Source organism: Salmo salar, chromosome 20 (assembly GCF_965601325.2).
Source record: "Salmo salar chromosome 20, fSalSal1, whole genome shotgun sequence".
In the NCBI taxonomy this organism is placed as follows: domain Eukaryota; kingdom Metazoa; phylum Chordata; class Actinopteri; order Salmoniformes; family Salmonidae; genus Salmo; species Salmo salar.
This window is the reverse complement of record NC_138310.1, coordinates 86,898,270-86,921,344: the sequence shown is the minus strand read 5'-3', so window position 1 is coordinate 86,921,344 and position 23,075 is coordinate 86,898,270. Positions and strand designations below refer to the sequence as shown.

Genomic DNA, 23,075 nt, shown 5'->3' with positions numbered 1-23,075 from the left:
TAATAGACCATCTACTGTAGTAGCCTTCATTTATAATAGACCATCTACTGTAGTAGCCCTCATTTATAATAGACCATCTACTGTAGTAGCCTTCATTTATAATAGACCATCTACTGTAGTAGCCTTCATTTATAATAGCCTTCATCTACTGTAGTAGCCTTCATTTATAATAGCCTTCATCTACTGTAGTAGCCTTCATTTATAATAGCCTTCATCTACTGTAGTAGCCTTCATTTATAATAGACCATCTACTGTAGTAGCCTTCATTTATAATAGACCATCTACTGTAGTAGCCTTCATTTATAATAGACCATCTACTGTAGTAGCCTTCATTTATAATAGACCATCTACTGTAGTAGCCTTCATTTATAATAGACCATCTACTGTAGTAGCCTTCATTTATAATAGCCTTCATCTACTGTAGTAGCCTTCATTTATAATAGCCTTCATCTACTGTAGTAGCCTTCATTTATAATAGCCTTCATCTACTGTAGTAGCCTTCATTTATAATAGACCATCTACTGTAGTAGCCTTCATTTATAATAGCCTTCATCTACTGTAGTGGCCTTCATTTATAATAGACCATCTACTGTAGTAGCCTTCATTTATAATAGCCTTCATCTACTGTAGTGGCCTTCATTTATAATAGACCATCTACTGTAGTAGCCTTCCTTTATAATAGACCATCTACTGTAGTAGCCTTCATTTATAATAGACCATCTACTGTAGTAGCCTTCATTTATAATAGACCATCTACTGTAGTAGTCTTCATTTATAATAGCCTTCATCTACTGTAGTAGCCTTCATTTATAATAGACTTCATCTACTGTAGTAGCCTTCATTTATAATAGACCATCTACTGTAGTAGCCTTCATTTATAATAGACCATCTAATGTAGTAGCCTTCATTTATAATAGACCATCTACTGTAGTAGCCTTCATCTACTGTAGTAGCCTTCATCTACTGTAGTAGCCTTCATTTATAATAGCCTTCATCTACTGTAGTAGCCTTCATTTATAATAGCCTTCATTTATAATAGACCATCTACTGTAGCCTTCATTTATAATAGACCATCTACTGTAGTAGACTACATTTATAATAGACCATCTACTGTAGTAGCCTTCATTTATAATAGACCATCTACTGTAGTAGCCTTCATTTATAATAGACCATCTAATGTAGTAGCCTTCATTTATAATAGACCATCTACTGTAGTAGCCTTCATCTACTGTAGTAGCCTTCATCTACTGTAGTAGCCTTCATTTATAATAGCCTTCATCTACTGTAGTAGCCTTCATTTATAATAGCCTTCATTTATAATAGACCATCTACTGTAGCCTTCATTTATAATAGACCATCTACTGTAGTAGACTACATTTATAATAGACCATCTACTGTAGTAGCCTTCATTTATAATAGACCATCTACTGTAGTAGCCTTCATTTGTAATAGACCATCTACTGTAGTAGCCTTCATTTATAATAGACCATCTACTGTAGTAGCCTTCATTTATAATAGACCATCTACTGTAGTAGCCTTCATTTATAATAGCCTTCATCTACTGTAGTAGCCTTCATTTATAATAGACCATCTACTGTAGTAGCCTTCATTTATAATAGCCTTCATCTACTGTAGTAGCCTTCATTTATAATAGACCATCTACTGTAGTAGCCTTCATTTATAATAGACCATCTACTGTAGTAGCCTTCATTTATAATAGACCATCTACTGTAGTAGCCTTCATCTACTGTAGTAGCCTTCATCTACTGTAGTAGCCATCATTTATAATAGCCTTCATCTACTGTAGTAGCCTTCATTTATAATAGCCTTCATCTACTGTAGTAGCCTTCATTTATAATAGACCATCTACTGTAGTAGCCTTCATTTATAATAGACCATCTACTGTAGTAGCCTTCATTTATAATAGACCATCTACTGTAGTAGACTACATTTATAATAGACCATCTACTGTAGTAGCCTTCATTTATAATAGACCATCTACTGTAGTAGCCTTCATTTATAATAGACCATCTACTGTAGTAGCCTTCATTTATAATAGACCATCTACTGTAGTAGCCTTCATTTATAATAGACCATCTACTGTAGTAGCCTTCATTTATAATAGCCTTCATCTACTGTAGTAGCCTTCATTTATAATAGCCTTCATCTACTGTAGTAGCCTTCATTTATAATAGCCTTCATCTACTGTAGTAGCCTTCATTTATAATAGACCATCTACTGTAGTAGCCTTCATTTATAATAGCCTTCATCTACTGTAGTGGTCTTCATTTATAATAGACCATCTACTGTAGTAGCCTTCATTTATAATATCCTTCATCTACTGTAGTGGCCTTCATCTATAATAGACCATCTACTGTAGTAGCCTTCATTTATAATAGACCATCTACTGTAGTAGCCTTCCTTTATAATAGACCATCTACTGTAGTAGCCTTCATTTATAATAGACCATCTACTGTAGTAGCCTTCATTTATAATAGACCATCTACTGTAGTAGTCTTCATTTATAATAGCCTTCATCTACTGTAGTAGCCTTCATTTATAATAGACTTCATCTACTGTAGTAGCCTTCATTTATAATAGACCATCTACTGTAGTAGCCTTCATTTATAATAGACCATCTAATGTAGTAGCCTTCATTTATAATAGACCATCTACTGTAGTAGCCTTCATCTACTGTAGTACCCTTCATCTACTGTAGTAGCCTTCATTTATAATAGCCTTCATCTACTGTAGTAGCCTTCATTTATAATAGCCTTCATTTATAATAGACCATCTACTGTAGCCTTCATTTATAATAGACCATCTACTGTAGTAGACTACATTTATAATAGACCATCTACTGTAGTAGCCTTCATTTATAATAGACCATCTACTGTAGTAGCCTTCATTTATAATAGACCATCTACTGTAGTAGCCTTCATTTATAATAGACCATCTACTGTAGTAGCCTTCATTTATAATAGCCTTCATCTACTGTAGTAGCCTTCATTTATAATAGACCATCTACTGTAGTAGCCTTCATTTATAATAGCCTTCATCTACTGTAGTAGCCTTCATTTATAATAGACCATCTACTGTAGTAGCCTTCATTTATAATAGACCATCTACTGTAGTAGCCTTCATTTATAATAGACCATCTACTGTAGTAGCCTTCATCTACTGTAGTAGCCTTCATCTACTGTAGTAGCCATCATTTATAATAGCCTTCATCTACTGTAGTAGCCTTCATTTATAATAGCCTTCATCTACTGTAGTAGCCTTCATTTATAATAGACCATCTACTGTAGTAGCCTTCATTTATAATAGACCATCTACTGTAGTAGCCTTCATTTATAATAGACCATCTGCTGTAGTAGCCTTCATTTATAATAGACCATCTACTGTAGTAGCCTTCATTTATAATAGCCTTCATCTACTGTAGTAGCCTTCATTTATAATAGCCTTCATCTACTGTAGTAGCCTTCATTTATAATAGCCTTCATCTACTGTAGTAGCCTTCATTTATAATAGACCATCTACTGTAGTAGCCTTCATTTATAATAGCCTTCATCTACTGTAGTAGCCTTCATCTATAATAGACCATCTACTGTAGTAGCCTTCATTTATAATAGACCATCTACTGTCGTAGCCTTCATTTATAATAGACCATCTACTGTAGTAGCCTTCATTTATAATAGACCATCTACTGTAGTAGCCTTCATTTATAATAGACCATCTACTGTAGTAGCCTTCATTTATAATAGACCATCTACTGTAGTAGCCTTCATTTATAATAGACCATCTACTGTAGTAGGCTTCATTCATAATAGACCATCTACTGTAGTAGCCTTCATCTACTGTAGTAGGCTTCATTTATAATAGACCATCTACTGTAGTAGCCTTCATTTATAATAGACCATCTACTGTAGTAGCCTTCATTTATAATAGACCATCTACTGTAGTAGCCCTCATTTATAATAGACCATCTACTGTAGTAGCCTTCATTTATAATAGACCATCTACTGTAGTAGCCTTCATTTATAATAGCCTTCATCTACTGTAGTAGCCTTCATTTATAATAGCCTTCATCTACTGTAGTAGCCTTCATTTATAATAGCCTTCATCTACTGTAGTAGCCTTCATTTATAATAGACCATCTACTGTAGTAGCCTTCATTTATAATAGACCATCTACTGTAGTAGCCTTCATTTATAATAGACCATCTACTGTAGTAGCCTTCATTTATAATAGACCATCTACTGTAGTAGCCTTCATTTATAATAGACCATCTACTGTAGTAGCCTTCATTTATAATAGCCTTCATCTACTGTAGTAGCCTTCATTTATAATAGCCTTCATCTACTGTAGTAGCCTTCATTTATAATAGCCTTCATCTACTGTAGTAGCCTTCATTTATAATAGACCATCTACTGTAGTAGCCTTCATTTATAATAGCCTTCATCTACTGTAGTGGCCTTCATTTATAATAGACCATCTACTGTAGTAGCCTTCATTTATAATAGCCTTCATCTACTGTAGTGGCCTTCATTTATAATAGACCATCTACTGTAGTAGCCTTCCTTTATAATAGACCATCTACTGTAGTAGCCTTCATTTATAATAGACCATCTACTGTAGTAGCCTTCATTTATAATAGACCATCTACTGTAGTAGTCTTCATTTATAATAGCCTTCATCTACTGTAGTAGCCTTCATTTATAATAGACTTCATCTACTGTAGTAGCCTTCATTTATAATAGACCATCTACTGTAGTAGCCTTCATTTATAATAGACCATCTAATGTAGTAGCCTTCATTTATAATAGACCATCTACTGTAGTAGCCTTCATCTACTGTAGTAGCCTTCATCTACTGTAGTAGCCTTCATTTATAATAGCCTTCATCTACTGTAGTAGCCTTCATTTATAATAGCCTTCATTTATAATAGACCATCTACTGTAGCCTTCATTTATAATAGACCATCTACTGTAGTAGACTACATTTATAATAGACCATCTACTGTAGTAGCCTTCATTTATAATAGACCATCTACTGTAGTAGCCTTCATTTATAATAGACCATCTAATGTAGTAGCCTTCATTTATAATAGACCATCTACTGTAGTAGCCTTCATCTACTGTAGTAGCCTTCATCTACTGTAGTAGCCTTCATTTATAATAGCCTTCATCTACTGTAGTAGCCTTCATTTATAATAGCCTTCATTTATAATAGACCATCTACTGTAGCCTTCATTTATAATAGACCATCTACTGTAGTAGACTACATTTATAATAGACCATCTACTGTAGTAGCCTTCATTTATAATAGACCATCTACTGTAGTAGCCTTCATTTGTAATAGACCATCTACTGTAGTAGCCTTCATTTATAATAGACCATCTACTGTAGTAGCCTTCATTTATAATAGACCATCTACTGTAGTAGCCTTCATTTATAATAGCCTTCATCTACTGTAGTAGCCTTCATTTATAATAGACCATCTACTGTAGTAGCCTTCATTTATAATAGCCTTCATCTACTGTAGTAGCCTTCATTTATAATAGACCATCTACTGTAGTAGCCTTCATTTATAATAGACCATCTACTGTAGTAGCCTTCATTTATAATAGACCATCTACTGTAGTAGCCTTCATCTACTGTAGTAGCCTTCATCTACTGTAGTAGCCATCATTTATAATAGCCTTCATCTACTGTAGTAGCCTTCATTTATAATAGCCTTCATCTACTGTAGTAGCCTTCATTTATAATAGACCATCTACTGTAGTAGCCTTCATTTATAATAGACCATCTACTGTAGTAGCCTTCATTTATAATAGACCATCTGCTGTAGTAGCCTTCATTTATAATAGACCATCTACTGTAGTAGCCTTCATTTATAATAGCCTTCATCTACTGTAGTAGCCTTCATTTATAATAGCCTTCATCTACTGTAGTAGCCTTCATTTATAATAGCCTTCATCTACTGTAGTAGCCTTCATTTATAATAGACCATCTACTGTAGTAGCCTTCATTTATAATAGCCTTCATCTACTGTAGTAGCCTTCATCTATAATAGACCATCTACTGTAGTAGCCTTCATTTATAATAGACCATCTACTGTCGTAGCCTTCATTTATAATAGACCATCTACTGTAGTAGCCTTCATTTATAATAGACCATCTACTGTAGTAGCCTTCATTTATAATAGACCATCTACTGTAGTAGCCTTCATTTATAATAGACCATCTACTGTAGTAGCCTTCATTTATAATAGACCATCTACTGTAGTAGGCTTCATTCATAATAGACCATCTACTGTAGTAGCCTTCATCTACTGTAGTAGGCTTCATTTATAATAGACCATCTACTGTAGTAGCCTTCATTTATAATAGACCATCTACTGTAGTAGCCTTCATTTATAATAGACCATCTACTGTAGTAGCCCTCATTTATAATAGACCATCTACTGTAGTAGCCTTCATTTATAATAGACCATCTACTGTAGTAGCCTTCATTTATAATAGCCTTCATCTACTGTAGTAGCCTTCATTTATAATAGCCTTCATCTACTGTAGTAGCCTTCATTTATAATAGCCTTCATCTACTGTAGTAGCCTTCATTTATAATAGACCATCTACTGTAGTAGCCTTCATTTATAATAGACCATCTACTGTAGTAGCCTTCATTTATAATAGACCATCTACTGTAGTAGCCTTCATCTACTGTTGTAGCCTTCATCTACTATAGTAGCCTTCATCTACTGTAGTATTCTTCATTTATAATAGCCTTCATCTACTGTAGTAGCCTTCATTTATAATAGCCTTCATTTATAATAGAGCATCTACTGTAGCCTTCATTTATAATAGACCATCTACTGTAGTAGACTACATTTATAATAGACCATCTACTGTAGTAGCCTTCATTTATAATAGACCATCTACTGTAGTAGCCTTCATTTATAATAGACCATCTACTGTAGTAGCCTTCATTTATAATAGACCATCTACTGTAGTAGCCTTCATTTATAATAGACCATCTACTGTAGTAGCCTTCATTTATAATAGCCTTCATCTACTGTAGTAGCCTTCATTTATAATAGACCATCTACTGTAGTAGCCTTCATTTATAATAGCCTTCATCTACTGTAGTAGCCTTCATTTATAATAGACCATCTACTGTAGTAGCCTTCATTTATAATAGACCATCTACTGTAGTAGCCTTCATCTACTGTAGTAGGCTTCATCTACTGTAGTAGCCTTCATTTATAATAGACCATCTACTGTAGTAGCCTTCATTTATAATAGCCTTCATCTACTGTAGTAGCCTTCATTTATAATAGCCTTCATCTACTGTAGTAGCCTTCATTTATAATAGACCATCTGCTGTAGTAGCCTTCATTTATAATAGACCATCTGCTGTAGTAGCCTTCATTTATAATAGACCATCTGCTGTAGTAGCCTTCATTTATAATAGACCATCTACTGTAGTAGCCTTCATTTATAATAGACCATCTACTGTAGTAGCCTTCATTTATAATAGCCTTCATCTACTGTAGTAGCCTTCATTTATAATAGCCTTCATCTACTGTAGTAGCCTTCATTTATAATATCATTCATCTACTGTAGTAGCCTTCATCTATAATAGACCATCTACTGTAGTAGCCTTCATTTATAATAGACCATCTACTGTAGTAGCCTTCCTTTATAATAGACCATCTACAGTAGTAGCCTTCATTTATAATAGACCATCTACTGTAGTAGCCTTCATTTATAATAGACCATCTACTGTAGTAGACTACATTTATAATAGACCATCTACTGTAGTAGACTACATTTATAATAGACCATCTAGTGTAGTAGCCTTCATTTATAATAGACCATCTACTGTAGTAGCCTTCATTTATAATAGCCTTCATTTATAATAGACCATCTACTGTAGTAGACTACATTTATAATAGACCATCTACTGTAGTAGCCTTCATTTATAATAGACCATCTACTGTAGTAGCCTTCATTTATAATAGACCATCTACTGTAGTAGCCTTCATTTATAATAGACCATCTACTGTAGTAGCCTTCATTTATAATAGACCATCTACTGTAGTAGCCTTCATTTATAATAGCCTTCATCTACTGTAGTAGCCTTCATTTATAATAGACCATCTACTGTAGTAGCCTTCATTTATAATAGCCTTCATCTACTGTAGTAGCCTTCATTTATAATAGACCATCTACTGTAGTAGCCTTCATTTATAATAGACCATCTACTGTATTAGCCTTCATTTATAATAGACCATCTACTGTAGAAGCCTTCATCTACTGTAGTAGCCTTCATCTACTGTAGTAGCCTTCATTTATAATAGCCTTCATCTACTGTAGTAGCCTTCATTTATAATAACCTTCATTTATAATAGACCATCTACTGTAGCCTTCATTTATAATAGACCATCTACTGTAGTAGACTACATTTATAATAGACCATCTACTGTAGTAGCCTTCATTTATAATAGACCGTCTACTGTAGTAGCCTTCATTTATAATAGACCATCTACTGTAGTAGCCTTCATTTATAATAGACCATCTACTGTAGTAGCCTTCATTTATAATAGACCATCTACTGTAGTAGCCTTCATTTATAATAGCCTTCATCTACTGTAGTAGCCTTCATTTATAATAGACCATCTACTGTAGTAGCCTTCATTTATAATAGCCTTCATCTACTGTAGTAGCCTTCATTTATAATAGACCATCTACTGTAGTAGCCTTCATTTATAATAGACCATCTACTGTAGTAGCCTTCATTCATAATAGACCATCTACTGTAGTAGCCTTCATCTACTGTAGTAGCCTTCATCTACTGTAGAAGCCTTCATCTACTGTAGTAGCCTTCATCTACTGTAGTAGCCTTCATTTATAATAGCCTTTATCTACTGTAGTAGCCTTCATTTATAATAGACCATCTACTGTAGTAGCCTTCATTTATAATAGACCATCTGCTGTAGTAGCCTTCATTTATAATAGACCATCTGCTGTAGTAGCCTTCATTTATAATAGACCATCTGCTGTAGTAGCCTTCATTTATAATAGCCTTCATCTACTGTAGTAGCCTTCATTTATAATAGCACTTCATCTACTGTAGTAGCCTTCATTTATAATAGCCTTCATCTACTGTAGTAGCCTTCATCTATAATAGACCATCTACTGTAGTAGCCTTCATTTATAATAGACCATCTACTGTAGTAGCCTTCCTTTATAATAGACCATCTACTCTAGTAGCCTTCATTTATAATAGACCATCTACTGTAGTAGACTACATTTATAATAGACCATCTACTGTAGTAGACTACATTTATAATAGACCATCTACTGTAGTAGCCTTCATTTATAATAGACCATCTACTGTAGCCTTCATTTATAATAGACCATCTACTGTAGTAGACTACATTTATAATAGACCATCTACTGTAGTAGACTACATTTATAATAGACCATCTACTGTAGTAGCCTTCATTTATAATAGACCATCTACTGTAGTAGCCTTCATTTATAATAGACCATCTACTGTAGTAGCCTTCATTTATAATAGACCATCTACTGTAGTAGCCTTCATTTATAATAGACCATCTACTGTAGTAGCCTTCATTTATAATAGCCTTCATCTACTGTAGTAGCCTTCATTTATAATAGACTTCATCTACTGTAGTAGCCTTCATTTATAATAGACCATCTACTGTAGTAGCCTTCATTTATAATAGACCATCTAATGTAGTAGCCTTCATTTATAATAGACCATCTACTGTAGTAGCCTTCATCTACTGTAGTAGCCTTCATCTACTGTAGTAGCCTTCATTTATAATAGCCTTCATCTACTGTAGTAGCCTTCATTTATAATAGCCTTCATTTATAATAGACCATCTACTGTAGCCTTCATTTATAATAGACCATCTACTGTAGTAGACTACATTTATAATAGACCATCTACTGTAGTAGCCTTCATTTATAATAGACCATCTACTGTAGTAGCCTTCATTTGTAATAGACCATCTACTGTAGTAGCCTTCATTTATAATAGACCATCTACTGTAGTAGCCTTCATTTATAATAGACCATCTACTGTAGTAGCCTTCATTTATAATAGCCTTCATCTACTGTAGTAGCCTTCATTTATAATAGACCATCTACTGTAGTAGCCTTCATTTATAATAGCCTTCATCTACTGTAGTAGCCTTCATTTATAATAGACCATCTACTGTAGTAGCCTTCATTTATAATAGACCATCTACTGTAGTAGCCTTCATTTATAATAGACCATCTACTGTAGTAGCCTTCATCTACTGTAGTAGCCTTCATCTACTGTAGTAGCCATCATTTATAATAGCCTTCATCTACTGTAGTAGCCTTCATTTATAATAGCCTTCATCTACTGTAGTAGCCTTCATTTATAATAGACCATCTACTGTAGTAGCCTTCATTTATAATAGACCATCTACTGTAGTAGCCTTCATTTATAATAGACCATCTGCTGTAGTAGCCTTCATTTATAATAGACCATCTGCTGTAGTAGCCTTCATTTATAATAGCCTTCATCTACTGTAGTAGCCTTCATTTATAATAGCCTTCATCTACTGTAGTAGCCTTCATTTATAATAGCCTTCATCTACTGTAGTAGCCTTCATTTATAATAGACCATCTACTGTAGTAGCCTTCATTTATAATAGCCTTCATCTAGTGTAGTAGCCTTCATCTATAATAGACCATCTACTGTAGTAGCCTTCATTTATAATAGACCATCTACTGTAGTAGCCTTCATTTATAATAGACCATCTACTGTAGTAGCCTTCATTTATAATAGACCATCTGCTGTAGTAGCCTTCATTTATAATAGACCATCTGCTGTAGTAGCCTTCATTTATAATAGCCTTCATCTACTGTAGTAGCCTTCATTTATAATAGCCTTCACCTACTGTAGTAGCCTTCATTTATAATAGACCATCTACTGTAGTAGCCTTCATTTATAATAGCCTTCATCTACTGTAGTAGCCTTCATTTATAATAGACCATCTACTGTAGTAGCCTTCATTTATAATAGACCATCTACTGTAGTAGCCTTCCTTTATAATAGACCATCTACTCTAGTAGCCTTCATTTATAATAGACCATCTACTGTAGTAGACTACATTTATAATAGACCATCTACTGTAGTAGACTACATTTATAATAGACCATCTACTGTAGTAGCCTTCATTTATAATAGACCATCTACTGTAGCCTTCATTTATAATAGACCATCTACTGTAGTAGACTACATTTATAATAGACCATCTACTGTAGTAGCCTACATTTATAATAGACCATCTACTGTAGTAGCCTTCATTTATAATAGACCATCTACTGTAGTAGCCTTCATTTATAATAGACCATCTACTGTAGTAGCCTTCATTTATAATAGACCATCTACTGTAGTAGCCTTCATTTATAATAGCCTTCATCTACTGTAGTAGCCTTCATTTATAATAGACTTCATCTACTGTAGTAGCCTTCATTTATAATAGACCATCTACTGTAGTAGCCTTCATTTATAATAGACCATCTACTGTAGTAGCCTTCATTTATAATAGACCATCTACTGTAGTAGCCTTCATCTACTGTAGTAGCCTTCATCTACTGTAGTAGCCTTCATTTATAATAGCCTTCATCTACTGTAGTAGCCTTCATTTATAATAGCCTTCATTTATAATAGACCATCTACTGTAGCCTTCATTTATAATAGACCATCTACTGTAGTAGACTACATTTATAATAGACCATCTACTGTAGTAGCCTTCATTTATAATAGACCATCTACTGTAGTAGCCTTCATTTATAATAGACCATCTACTGTAGTAGCCTTCATTTATAATAGACCATCTACTGTAGTAGCCTTCATTTATAATAGACCATCTACTGTAGTAGCCTTCATTTATAATAGCCTTCATCTACTGTAGTAGCCTTCATTTATAATAGCCTTCATCTACTGTAGTAGCCTTCATTTATAATAGACCATCTACTGTAGTAGCCTTCATTTATAATAGACCATCTACTGTAGTAGCCTTCATTTATAATAGACCATCTACTGTAGTAGCCTTCATTTATAATAGACCATCTACTGTAGTAGCCTTCATTTATAATAGACCATCTACTGTAGTAGCCTTCATCTACTGTAGTAGCCTTCATCTACTGTAGTAGCCATCATTTATAATAGCCTTCATCTACTGTAGTAGCCTTCATTTATAATAGCCTTCATCTACTGTAGTAGCCTTCATTTATAATAGACCATCTACTGTAGTAGCCTTCATTTATAATAGACCATCTACTGTAGTAGCCTTCATTTATAATAGACCATCTACTGTAGTAGCCTTCATTTATAATAGCCTTCATCTACTGTAGTAGCCTTCATTTATAATAGCCTTCATCTACTGTAGTAGCCTTCATTTATAATAGCCTTCATCTACTGTAGTAGCCTTCATTTATAATAGACCATCTACTGTAGTAGCCTTCATTTATAATAGACCATCTACTGTAGTAGCCTTCATTTATAATAGACCATCTACTGTAGTAGCCTTCATTTATAATAGACCATCTACTGTAGTAGCCTTCATTTATAATAGCCTTCATCTACTGTAGTAGCCTTCATTTATAATAGCCTTCATCTACTGTAGTAGCCTTCATTTATAATAGCCTTCATCTACTGTAGTAGCCTTCATTTATAATAGACCATCTACTGTAGTAGCCTTCATTTATAATAGCCTTCATCTAGTGTAGTAGCCTTCATCTATAATAGACCATCTACTGTAGTAGCCTTCATTTATAATAGACCATCTACTGTAGTAGCCTTCATTTATAATAGACCATCTACTGTAGTAGCCTTCATTTATAATAGACCATCTACTGTAGTAGCCTTCATTCATAATAGACCATCTACTGTAGTAGCCTTCATTTATAATAGACCATCTACTGTAGTAGCCTTCATTTATAATAGACCATCTACTGTAGTAGCCTTCATTTATAATAGACCATCTACTGTAGTAGCCTTCATTTATAATAGACCATCTACTGTAGTAGCCTTCATTTATAATAGCCCATCTACTGTAGTAGCCTTCATTTATAATAGCCTTCATCTACTGTAGTAGCCTTCATTTATAATAGCCTTCATCTACTGTAGTAGCCTTCATTTATAATAGACCATCTACTGTAGTAGCCTTCATTTATAATAGACCATCTACTGTAGTAGCCTTCATTTATAATAGACCATCTACTGTAGTAGCCTTCATCTACTGTTGTAGCCTTCATCTACTATAGTAGCCTTCATCTACTGTAGTAGCCTTCATTTATAATAGCCTTCATCTACTGTAGTAGCCTTCATTTATAATAGCCTTCATTTATAATAGAGCATCTACTGTAGCCTTCATTTATAATAGACCATCTACTGTAGTAGACTACATTTATAATAGACCATCTACTGTAGTAGCCTTCATTTATAATAGACCATCTACTGTAGTAGCCTTCATTTATAATAGACCATCTACTGTAGTAGCCTTCATTTATAATAGACCATCTACTGTAGTAGCCTTCATTTATAATAGACCATCTACTGTAGTAGCCTTCATTTATAATAGACCATCTACTGTAGTAGCCTTCATTTATAATAGCCCATCTACTGTAGTAGCCTTCATTTATAATAGACCATCTACTGTAGTAGCCTTCATTTATAATAGCCTTCATCTACTGTAGTAGGCTTCATTTATAATAGACCATCTACTGTAGTAGCCTTCATTTATAATAGACCATCTACTGTAGTAGCCTTCATTTATAATAGACCATCTACTGTAGTAGCCTTCATTTATAATAGACCATCTACTGTAGTAGCCTTCATTTATAATAGACCATCTACTGTAGTAGCCTTCATTTATAATAGACCATCTACTGTAGTAGCCTTCATTTATAATAGCCTTCATCTACTGTAGTAGCCTTCATTTATAATAGCCTTCATCTACTGTAGTAGCCTTCATTTATAATAGCCTTCATCTACTGTAGTAGCCTTCATTTATAATAGACCATCTACTGTAGTAGCCTTCATTTATAATAGACCATCTACTGTAGTAGCCTTCATCTACTGTTGTAGCCTTCATCTACTATAGTAGCCTTCATCTACTGTAGTAGCCTTCATTTATAATAGCCTTCATCTACTGTAGTAGCCTTCATTTATAATAGCCTTCATTTATAATAGAGCATCTACTGTAGCCTTCATTTATAATAGACCATCTACTGTAGTAGACTACATTTATAATAGACCATCTACTGTAGTAGCCTTCATTTATAATAGACCATCTACTGTAGTAGCCTTCATTTATAATAGACCATCTACTGTAGTAGCCTTCATTTATAATAGACCATCTACTGTAGTAGCCTTCATTTATAATAGCCTTCATCTACTGTAGTAGCCTTCATTTATAATAGACCATCTACTGTAGTAGCCTTCATTTATAATAGCCTTCATCTACTGTAGTAGCCTTCATTTATAATAGACCATCTACTGTAGTAGCCTTCATTTATAATAGCCTTCATCTACTGTAGTAGCCTTCATCTATAATAGACCATCTACTGTAGTAGCCTTCATTTATAATAGACCATCTACTGTAGTAGCCTTCCTTTATAATAGACCATCTACAGTAGTAGCCTTCATTTATAATAGACCATCTACTGTAGTAGCCTTCATTTATAATAGACCATCTACTGTAGTAGACTACATTTATAATAGACCATCTACTGTAGTAGACTACATTTATAATAGACCATCTACTGTAGTAGCCTTCATTTATAATAGACCATCTACTGTAGTAGCCTTCATTTATAATAGACCATCTACTGTAGTAGCCTTCATTTATAATAGACCATCTGCTGTAGTAGCCTTCATTTATAATAGACCATCTACTGTAGTAGCCTTCATTTATAATAGCCTTCATCTACTGTAGTAGCCTTCATTTATAATAGCCTTCATCTACTGTAGTAGCCTTCATTTATAATAGCCTTCATCTACTGTAGTAGCCTTCATTTATAATAGACCATCTACTGTAGTAGCCTTCATTTATAATAGCCTTCATCTAGTGTAGTAGCCTTCATCTATAATAGACCATCTACTGTAGTAGCCTTCATTTATAATAGACCATCTACTGTAGTAGCCTTCATTTATAATAGACCATCTACTGTAGTAGCCTTCATTTATAATAGACCATCTACTGTAGTAGCCTTCATTTATAATAGACCATCTACTGTAGTAGCCTTCATTTATAATAGACCATCTACTGTAGTAGCCTTCATTTATAATAGACCATCTACTGTAGTAGCCTTCATTTATAATAGACCATCTACTGTAGTAGCCTTCATTTATAATAGACCATCTACTGTAGTAGCCTTCATTTATAATAGCCTTCATTTATAATAGACCATCTACTGTAGTAGCCTTCATTTATAATAGACCATCTACTGTAGTAGCCTTCATTTATAATAGACCATCTACTGTAGTAGCCTTCATTTATAATAGACCATCTACTGTAGTAGCCTTCATTTATAATAGACCATCTACTGTAGTAGCCTTCATTTATAATAGACCATCTACTGTAGTAGCCTTCATCTACTTTAGTAGCCTTCATCTACTGTAGTAGCCTTCATTTATAATAGCCTTCATCTACTGTAGTAGCCTTCATTTATAATAGCCTTCATCTACTGTAGTAGCCTTCATTTATAATAGACCATCTACTGTAGTAGCCTTCATTTATAATAGACCATCTACTGTAGTAGCCTTCATTTATAATAGACCATCTACTGTAGTAGCCTTCATTTATAATAGACCATCTACTGTAGTAGCCTTCATTTATAATAGCCTTCATCTACTGTAGTAGCCTTCATTTATAATAGCCTTCATCTACTGTAGTAGCCTTCATTTATAATAGACCATCTACTGTAGTAGCCTTCATTTATAATAGACCATCTACTGTAGTAGCCTTCATTTATAATAGACCATCTACTGTAGTAGCCTTCATTTATAATAGACCATCTACTGTAGTAGCCTTCATTTATAATAGACCATCTACTGTAGTAGCCTTCATTTATAATAGACCATCTACTGTAGTAGCCTTCATTTATAATAGACCATCTACTGTAGTAGCCTTCATTTATAATAGACCATCTACTGTAGTAGCCTTCATTTATAATAGACCATCTACTGTAGTAGCCTTCATTTATAATAGACCATCTACTGTAGTAGCCTTCATTTATAATAGACCATCTACTGTAGTAGCCTTCATCTACTGTAGTAGCCTTCATTATAATAGCCTTCATCTACTGTAGTAGCCTTCATTTATAATAGACCATCTACTGTAGTAGCCTTCATTTATAATAGCCTTCATCTACTGTAGTAGCCTTCATTTATAATAGCCTTCATCTACTGTAGTAGCCTTCATTTATAATAGACCATCTACTGTAGTAGCCTTCATTTATAATAGACCATCTACTGTAGTAGCCTTCATTTATAATAGACCATCTACTGTAGTAGCCTTCATTTATAATAGACCATCTACTGTAGTAGCCTTCATTTATAATAGACCATCTACTGTAGTAGCCTTCATTTATAATAGACCATCTACTGTAGTAGCCTTCATTTATAATAGACCATCTACTGTAGTAGCCTTCATTTATAATAGACCATCTACTGTAGTAGCCTTCATTTATAATAGACCATCTACTGTAGTAGCCTTCATTTATAATAGACCATCTACTGTAGTAGCCTTCATTTATAATAGACCATCTACTGTAGTAGCCTTCATTTATAATAGACCATCTACTGTAGTAGCCTTCATTTATAATAGACCATCTTCTGTAGTAGCCTTCATTTATAATAGACCATCTACTGTAGTAGCCTTCATTTATAATAGACCATCTACTGTAGTAGCCTTCATTTATAATAGACCATCTACTGTAGTAGCCTTCATTTATAATAGACCATCTACTGTAGTAGCCTTCATTTATAATAGCCTACATCTACTTTAGTAGCCTTCATTTATAATAGACCATCTACTGTAGTAGCCTTCATTTATAATAGCCTTCATTTATAATAGGCTGTTGTGGAATGAGAATGACTGATGTTGGTGGCTTCTCTTACAGTTCTATCTCTCTGCTCTTCTCTCTAGTTCTCTATTTTAGTTGTTCCCTTGAGTCTGAGGTTTAAGGTTGGATATTAGGCCATGAAGTAGGAGGCTTTTGAGTCCTGAGAAAGTTTTGTTTACAGTTAATGCTTCCAACCGCTGTATGTGTGTGTGTGTACGTGTGCGTGACAGCAGCGTGAGAGAGATGTGTTCTGGAAACTTCTCCCAGGATTAACGAAGTGGTTAACCCTCGCTGGTCTCACACAGTCTTTCTTCATCATACTATGTGTACACAGTAGACTTTATTACATTTGATAAAGTACACACTGTCCTGGGTCCCAGCGTGTGTGTGTGTGTGTGTGTGTGTGTGTGTGTGTGTGTGTGTGTGTGTGTGTGTGTGTGTGTGTGTGTGTGTGTGTGTGTGTGTGTGTGTGTGTGTGTGTGTGTGTGTGTGTGTGTGTGTGTGTTCTGCGACCCCTGACCCCTCTCTCTGTTCCAGGTCATTTGTCAGAAGGCTCCTAAGGACTCTGCCCAGTATGAGACCTGTAAGAAAGCCCTCCAATCAGTCAGCAAGGTAAGAGGTCAACTAGGGGTCAAACCCAAAATGATGCCAGGTCAAAGGTCAAAGCCCATCTCAACATGAGCTCAACAAAGAGCCTGTGTTTCCCTGTGGTCTATGTATGTGAGCCTGCCTGTAACTGTACGTGTGTTTCCATGCGTGTGTGTTTTAGGTGGTGCGTAAGTGTAACGAAGGGGCCCGTACCATGGAGAGAACTGAGATGATGTACACCATCAACTCCCAACTGGACTTTAAAATCAAGGTAAGGAGATGGGCTTAATGGCTGTCTCAATTCACCCCAGTGGGGCCTATAGCTGGGCTTTATGGCTGTCTCAATTCACCCCAGTGGGGTCTATAGCTGGGCTTTATGGTAACTCAATTCACCCCAGTGGGGTCTATACCTGGGCTTTATGGTAACTCAATTCACCCCAGTGGGGTCTGTAGCTTGGCTTTATGGTAACTCAATTCACCCCAGTGGGGTATATAGCTGGACTTTATGGTAACTAAATTCACCCCAGTGGGGTCTATAGCTGGGCTTTATGGCTGTCTCAATTCACCCCAGTGGGGTCTATAGCTGGGCTTTATGGTAACTCAATTCACCCCAGTGGGGCCTATAGCTGGGCTTTATGGCTGTCTCAATTCACCCCAGTGGGGCCTATAGCTGGGCTTTATGGCTGTCTCAAATCACCCCAGTGGGGCCTATAGCTGGGCTTTATGGTAACTCAATTCACCCCAGTGGGGTCTATAGCTGGGCTTTATGGTAACTCAACTCACCCCAGTGGGGTCTATAGCTGGGCTTTATGGTAACTCAATTCACCCCAGTGGGGCCTATAGCTGGGCTTTATGGTAACTCAATTCACCCCAGTTGGGTCTATAGCTGGGCTTTATGGCTGTCTCAATTCACCCCAGTGGGGCCTATAGCTGGGCTTTATGGTAACTCAATTCACCCCAGTGGGGTCTATAGCTGGGCTTTATGGTAACTCAATTCACCCCAGTAGGGTCTATAGCTGGGCTTTATGGCTGTCTCAATTTACCCCAGTGGGGTCTATAGCTGGGCTTTATGGCTGTCTCAATTTTCCCCATTGGGGTCTGTAGCTGGGCTTTATGGTAACTCTATTCACCCCAGTGGGGTCTATAGCTGGGCTTTATGGTAACTCAATTCACCCCAGTGGGGCCTATAGCTGGGCTTTATGGCTGTCTCAATTCACCCCAGTGGGGCCTATACCTGGGCTTTATGGTAACTCAATTCACCCCAGTGGGGTCTATAGCTGGGCTTTATAGTAACTCAATTCACCCCAGTGGGGCCTATAGCTGGGCTTTATGGCTGTCTCAATTCACCCCAGTGGGGTCTATAGCTGGGCTTTATGGTAACTCAATTCACCCCAGTGGAGTCTATAGCTGGGCTTTATGGTAACTCAATTCACCCCAGTGGAGTCTATAGCTGGGCTTTATGGTAACTGAATTCACCCCAGTGGGGTCTATAGCTGGGCTTTATGGCTGTCTCAATTTACCCCAGTGGGGCCTATAGCTGGGCTTTATGGCTGTCTCAATTCACCCCAGTGGGGTCTATAGCTGGGCTTTATGGCTGTCTCAATTCACCCCAGTGGGGCCTATAGCTGGGCTTTATGGCTGTCTCAATTCACCCCAGTGGGGCCTATAGCTGGGCTTTATGGCTGTCTCAATTCACCCCAGTAGGGTCTATAGCTGGGCTTTATGGTAACTCAATGCACCCCAGTGGGGTCTATAGCTGGGCTTTATGGTAACTCAATTCACCCCAGTGGGGCCTAAAGCTGGGCTTTATGGCTGTCTCAATTCACCCCAGTGGGGCCTAAAGCTGGGCTTTATGGCTGTCTCAATTCACCCCAGTGGGGTCTATAGCTGGGCTTTATGGCTGTCTCAATTCACCCCAGTGGGGTCTATAGCTGGGCTTTATGGTAACTCAATTCACCCCAGTGGAGTCTATAGCTGGGCTTTATGGCTGTCTCAATTCACCCCAGTGGGGTCTATAGCTGGGCTTTATGGTAACTCAATTCACCCCAGTGGGGTCTATAGCTGGGCTTTATGGTAACTCAATTCACCCCAGTGGGGTCTATAGCTGGGCTTTATGGTAACTCAATTCACCCCAGTGGGGTCTATAGCTGGGGTTTATGGCTGTCTCAATTCACCCCAGTGGGGTCTATAGCTGGGCTTTATGGTAACTCAATTCACCCCAGTGGAGTCTATAGCTGGGCTTTATGGTAACTCAATTCACCCCAGTGGGGTCTATAGCTGGGCTTTATGGTAACTCAATTCACCCCAGTGGGGCCTATAGCTGGGCTTTATGGCTGTCTCAATTCACCCCAGTGGGGTCTATAGCTGGGCTTTATGGTAACTCAATTCACCTCAGTGGGGTCTATAGCTGGGCTTTATGGCTGTCTCAATTCACCCCAGTGGGGTCTATAGCTGGGCTTTATCGTAACTCAATTCACCCCAGTGGGGCCTATAGCTGGGCTTTATGGCAACTCAATTCACCCCAGTGGGGTCTAAAGCTGGACTTTATGGTAACTCAATTCACCCCAGTTGGGTCTATAGCTGGGCTTTATGGCTGTCTCAATTCACCCCAGTGGGGCCTATAGCTGGGCTTTATGGTAACTCAATTCACCCCAGTGGGGTCTATAGCTGGGCTTTATGGCTGTCTCAATTCACCCCAGTGGGGTCTATAGCTGGGCTTTATGGCTGTCTCAATTCACCCCAGTGGGGTCTATAGCTGGGCTTTATGGCTGTCTCAATTCACCCCAGTGGGGTCTATAGCTGGGCTTTATGGCTGTCTCAATTCACCCCAGTGGGGCCTATAGCTGGGCTTTATGGCTGTCTCAATTCACCCCAGTACGGTCTATAGCTGGGCTTTTTGGCTGTCTCAATTCACCCCAGTGGGGCCTATAGCTGGGCTTTATGTTAACTCAATTCACCCCAGTGGGGTCTATAGCTGGGCTTTATGGCTGTCTCAATTCACCCCAGTGGGGTCTATAGCTGGGCTTTATGGTAACTCAATTCACCTCAGTGGGGTCTATAGCTGGGCTTTATGGCTGTCTCAATTCACCCCAGTGGGGTCTATAGCTGGGCTTTATGGTAACTCAATTCACCCCAGTGGGGCCTAAAGCTGGGCTTTATGGCTGTCTCAATTCACCCCAGTGGGGTCTATAGCTGGGCTTTATGGTAACTCAATTCACCCCAGTGGGGTCTATAGCTGGGCTTTATGGTAACTCAATTCACCCCAGTGGGGTCTATAGCTGGGCTTTATGGTAACTCAATTCACCCCAGTGGGGTCTATAGCTGTTCTTTATGGCTGTCTCAATTCACCCCAGTGGGGTCTATAGCTGGGCTTTATGGTAACTCAATTCACCCCAGTGGAGTCTATAGCTGGGCTTTATGGTAACTCAATTCACCCCAGTGGGGCCTATAGCTGGGCTTTATGGTAACTCAATTCACCCCAGTAGGGTCTATAGCTGGGCTTTATGGCTGTCTCAATTCACCCCAGTGGGGTCTATAGCTGGGCTTTATGGTAACTCAATTCACCCCAGTGGGGTCTATAGCTGGGCTTCATGGCTGTCTCAATTCACCCCAGTAGGGTCTATAGCTGGGCTTTATGGTAACTCAATTCACCCCAGTGGGGCCTATAGCTGGGCTTTATGGCAACTCAATTCACCCCAGTGGGGTCTATAGCTGGACTTTATGGTAACTCAATTCACCCCAGTGGGGTCTATAGCTGGGCTTTATGGTAACTCAATTCACCCCAGTGGGGTCTATAGCTGGGCTTTATGGTAACTCAATTCACCCCAGTGGGGTCTATAGCTGGGCTTTATGGCTGTCTCAATTCACCCCAGTGGGGTCTATAGCTGGGCTTTATGGTAACTCAATTCACCCCAGTGGAGTCTATAGCTGGGCTTTATGGTAACTCAATTCACCCCAGTGGGGTCTATAGCTGGGCTTTATGGTAACTCAATTCACCCCAGTGGGGCCTATAGCTGGGCTTTATGGCTGTCTCAATTCACCCCAGTGGGGTCTATAGCTGGGCTTTATGGTAACTCAATTCACCTCAGTGGGGTCTATAGCTGGGCTTTATGGCTGTCTCAATTCACCCCAGTGGGGTCTATAGCTGGGCTTTATCGTAACTCAATTCACCCCAGTGGGGCCTATAGCTGGGCTTTATGGCAACTCAATTCACCCCAGTGGGGTCTAAAGCTGGACTTTATGGTAACTCAATTCACCCCAGTTGGGTCTATAGCTGGGCTTTATGGCTGTCTCAATTCACCCCAGTGGGGCCTATAGCTGGGCTTTATGGTAACTCAATTCACCCCAGTGGGGTCTATAGCTGGGCTTTATGGCTGTCTCAATTCACCCCAGTGGGGTCTATAGCTGGGCTTTATGGCTGTCTCAATTCACCCCAGTGGGGTCTATAGCTGGGCTTTATGGCTGTCTCAATTCACCCCAGTGGGGTCTATAGCTGGGCTTTATGGCTGTCTCAATTCACCCCAGTGGGGCCTATAGCTGGGCTTTATGGCTGTCTCAATTCACCCCAGTACGGTCTATAGCTGGGCTTTTTGGCTGTCTCAATTCACCCCAGTGGGGCCTATAGCTGGGCTTTATGTTAACTCAATTCACCCCAGTGGGGTCTATAGCTGGGCTTTATGGCTGTCTCAATTCACCCCAGTGGGGTCTATAGCTGGGCTTTATGGTAACTCAATTCACCCCAGTGGGGTCTATAGCTGGGCTTTATGGCTGTCTCAATTCACCCCAGTGGGGTCTATAGCTGGGCTTTATGGTAACTCAATTCACCCCAGTGGGGCCTAAAGCTGGGCTTTATGGCTGTCTCAATTCACCCCAGTGGGGTCTATAGCTGGGCTTTATGGTAACTCAATTCACCCCAGTGGGGTCTATAGCTGGGCTTTATGGTAACTCAATTCACCCCAGTGGGGTCTATAGCTGGGCTTTATGGTAACTCAATTCACCCCAGTGGGGTCTATAGCTGTTCTTTATGGCTGTCTCAATTCACCCCAGTGGGGTCTATAGCTGGGCTTTATGGTAACTCAATTCACCCCAGTGGAGTCTATAGCTGGGCTTTATGGTAACTCAATTCACCCCAGTGGGGCCTATAGCTGGGCTTTATGGTAACTCAATTCACCCCAGTAGGGTCTATAGCTGGGCTTTATGGCTGTCTCAATTCACCCCAGTGGGGTCTATAGCTGGGCTTTATGGTAACTCAATTCACCCCAGTGGGGTCTATAGCTGGGCTTTATGGCTGTCTCAATTCACCCCAGTAGGGTCTATAGCTGGGCTTTATGGTAACTCAATTCACCCC

General features: G+C 38.0%; 1 protein-coding gene across 3 annotated transcripts in view; it reads left to right on the top strand.

Annotated features, from left to right (window-relative positions):
* LOC106581464 (uncharacterized) overlaps positions 1–23,075 on the top strand; it is a 163,338-nt gene that overhangs the window by 101,545 nt on the left and 38,718 nt on the right. For all 3 annotated transcript variants that reach the window (XR_006761043.2, XM_045704055.2, XM_045704054.2), the window contains exons 9-10: positions 17,678–17,752; positions 17,910–17,999. Coding sequence is in view for 2 of the 3 variants with exons in the window: in XM_045704055.2 (XP_045560011.2) it covers positions 17,678–17,752; positions 17,910–17,999 (165 nt within the window). In the remaining variant the exon portion in view is untranslated. The remainder of the gene's footprint in view (positions 1–17,677; positions 17,753–17,909; positions 18,000–23,075) is intronic.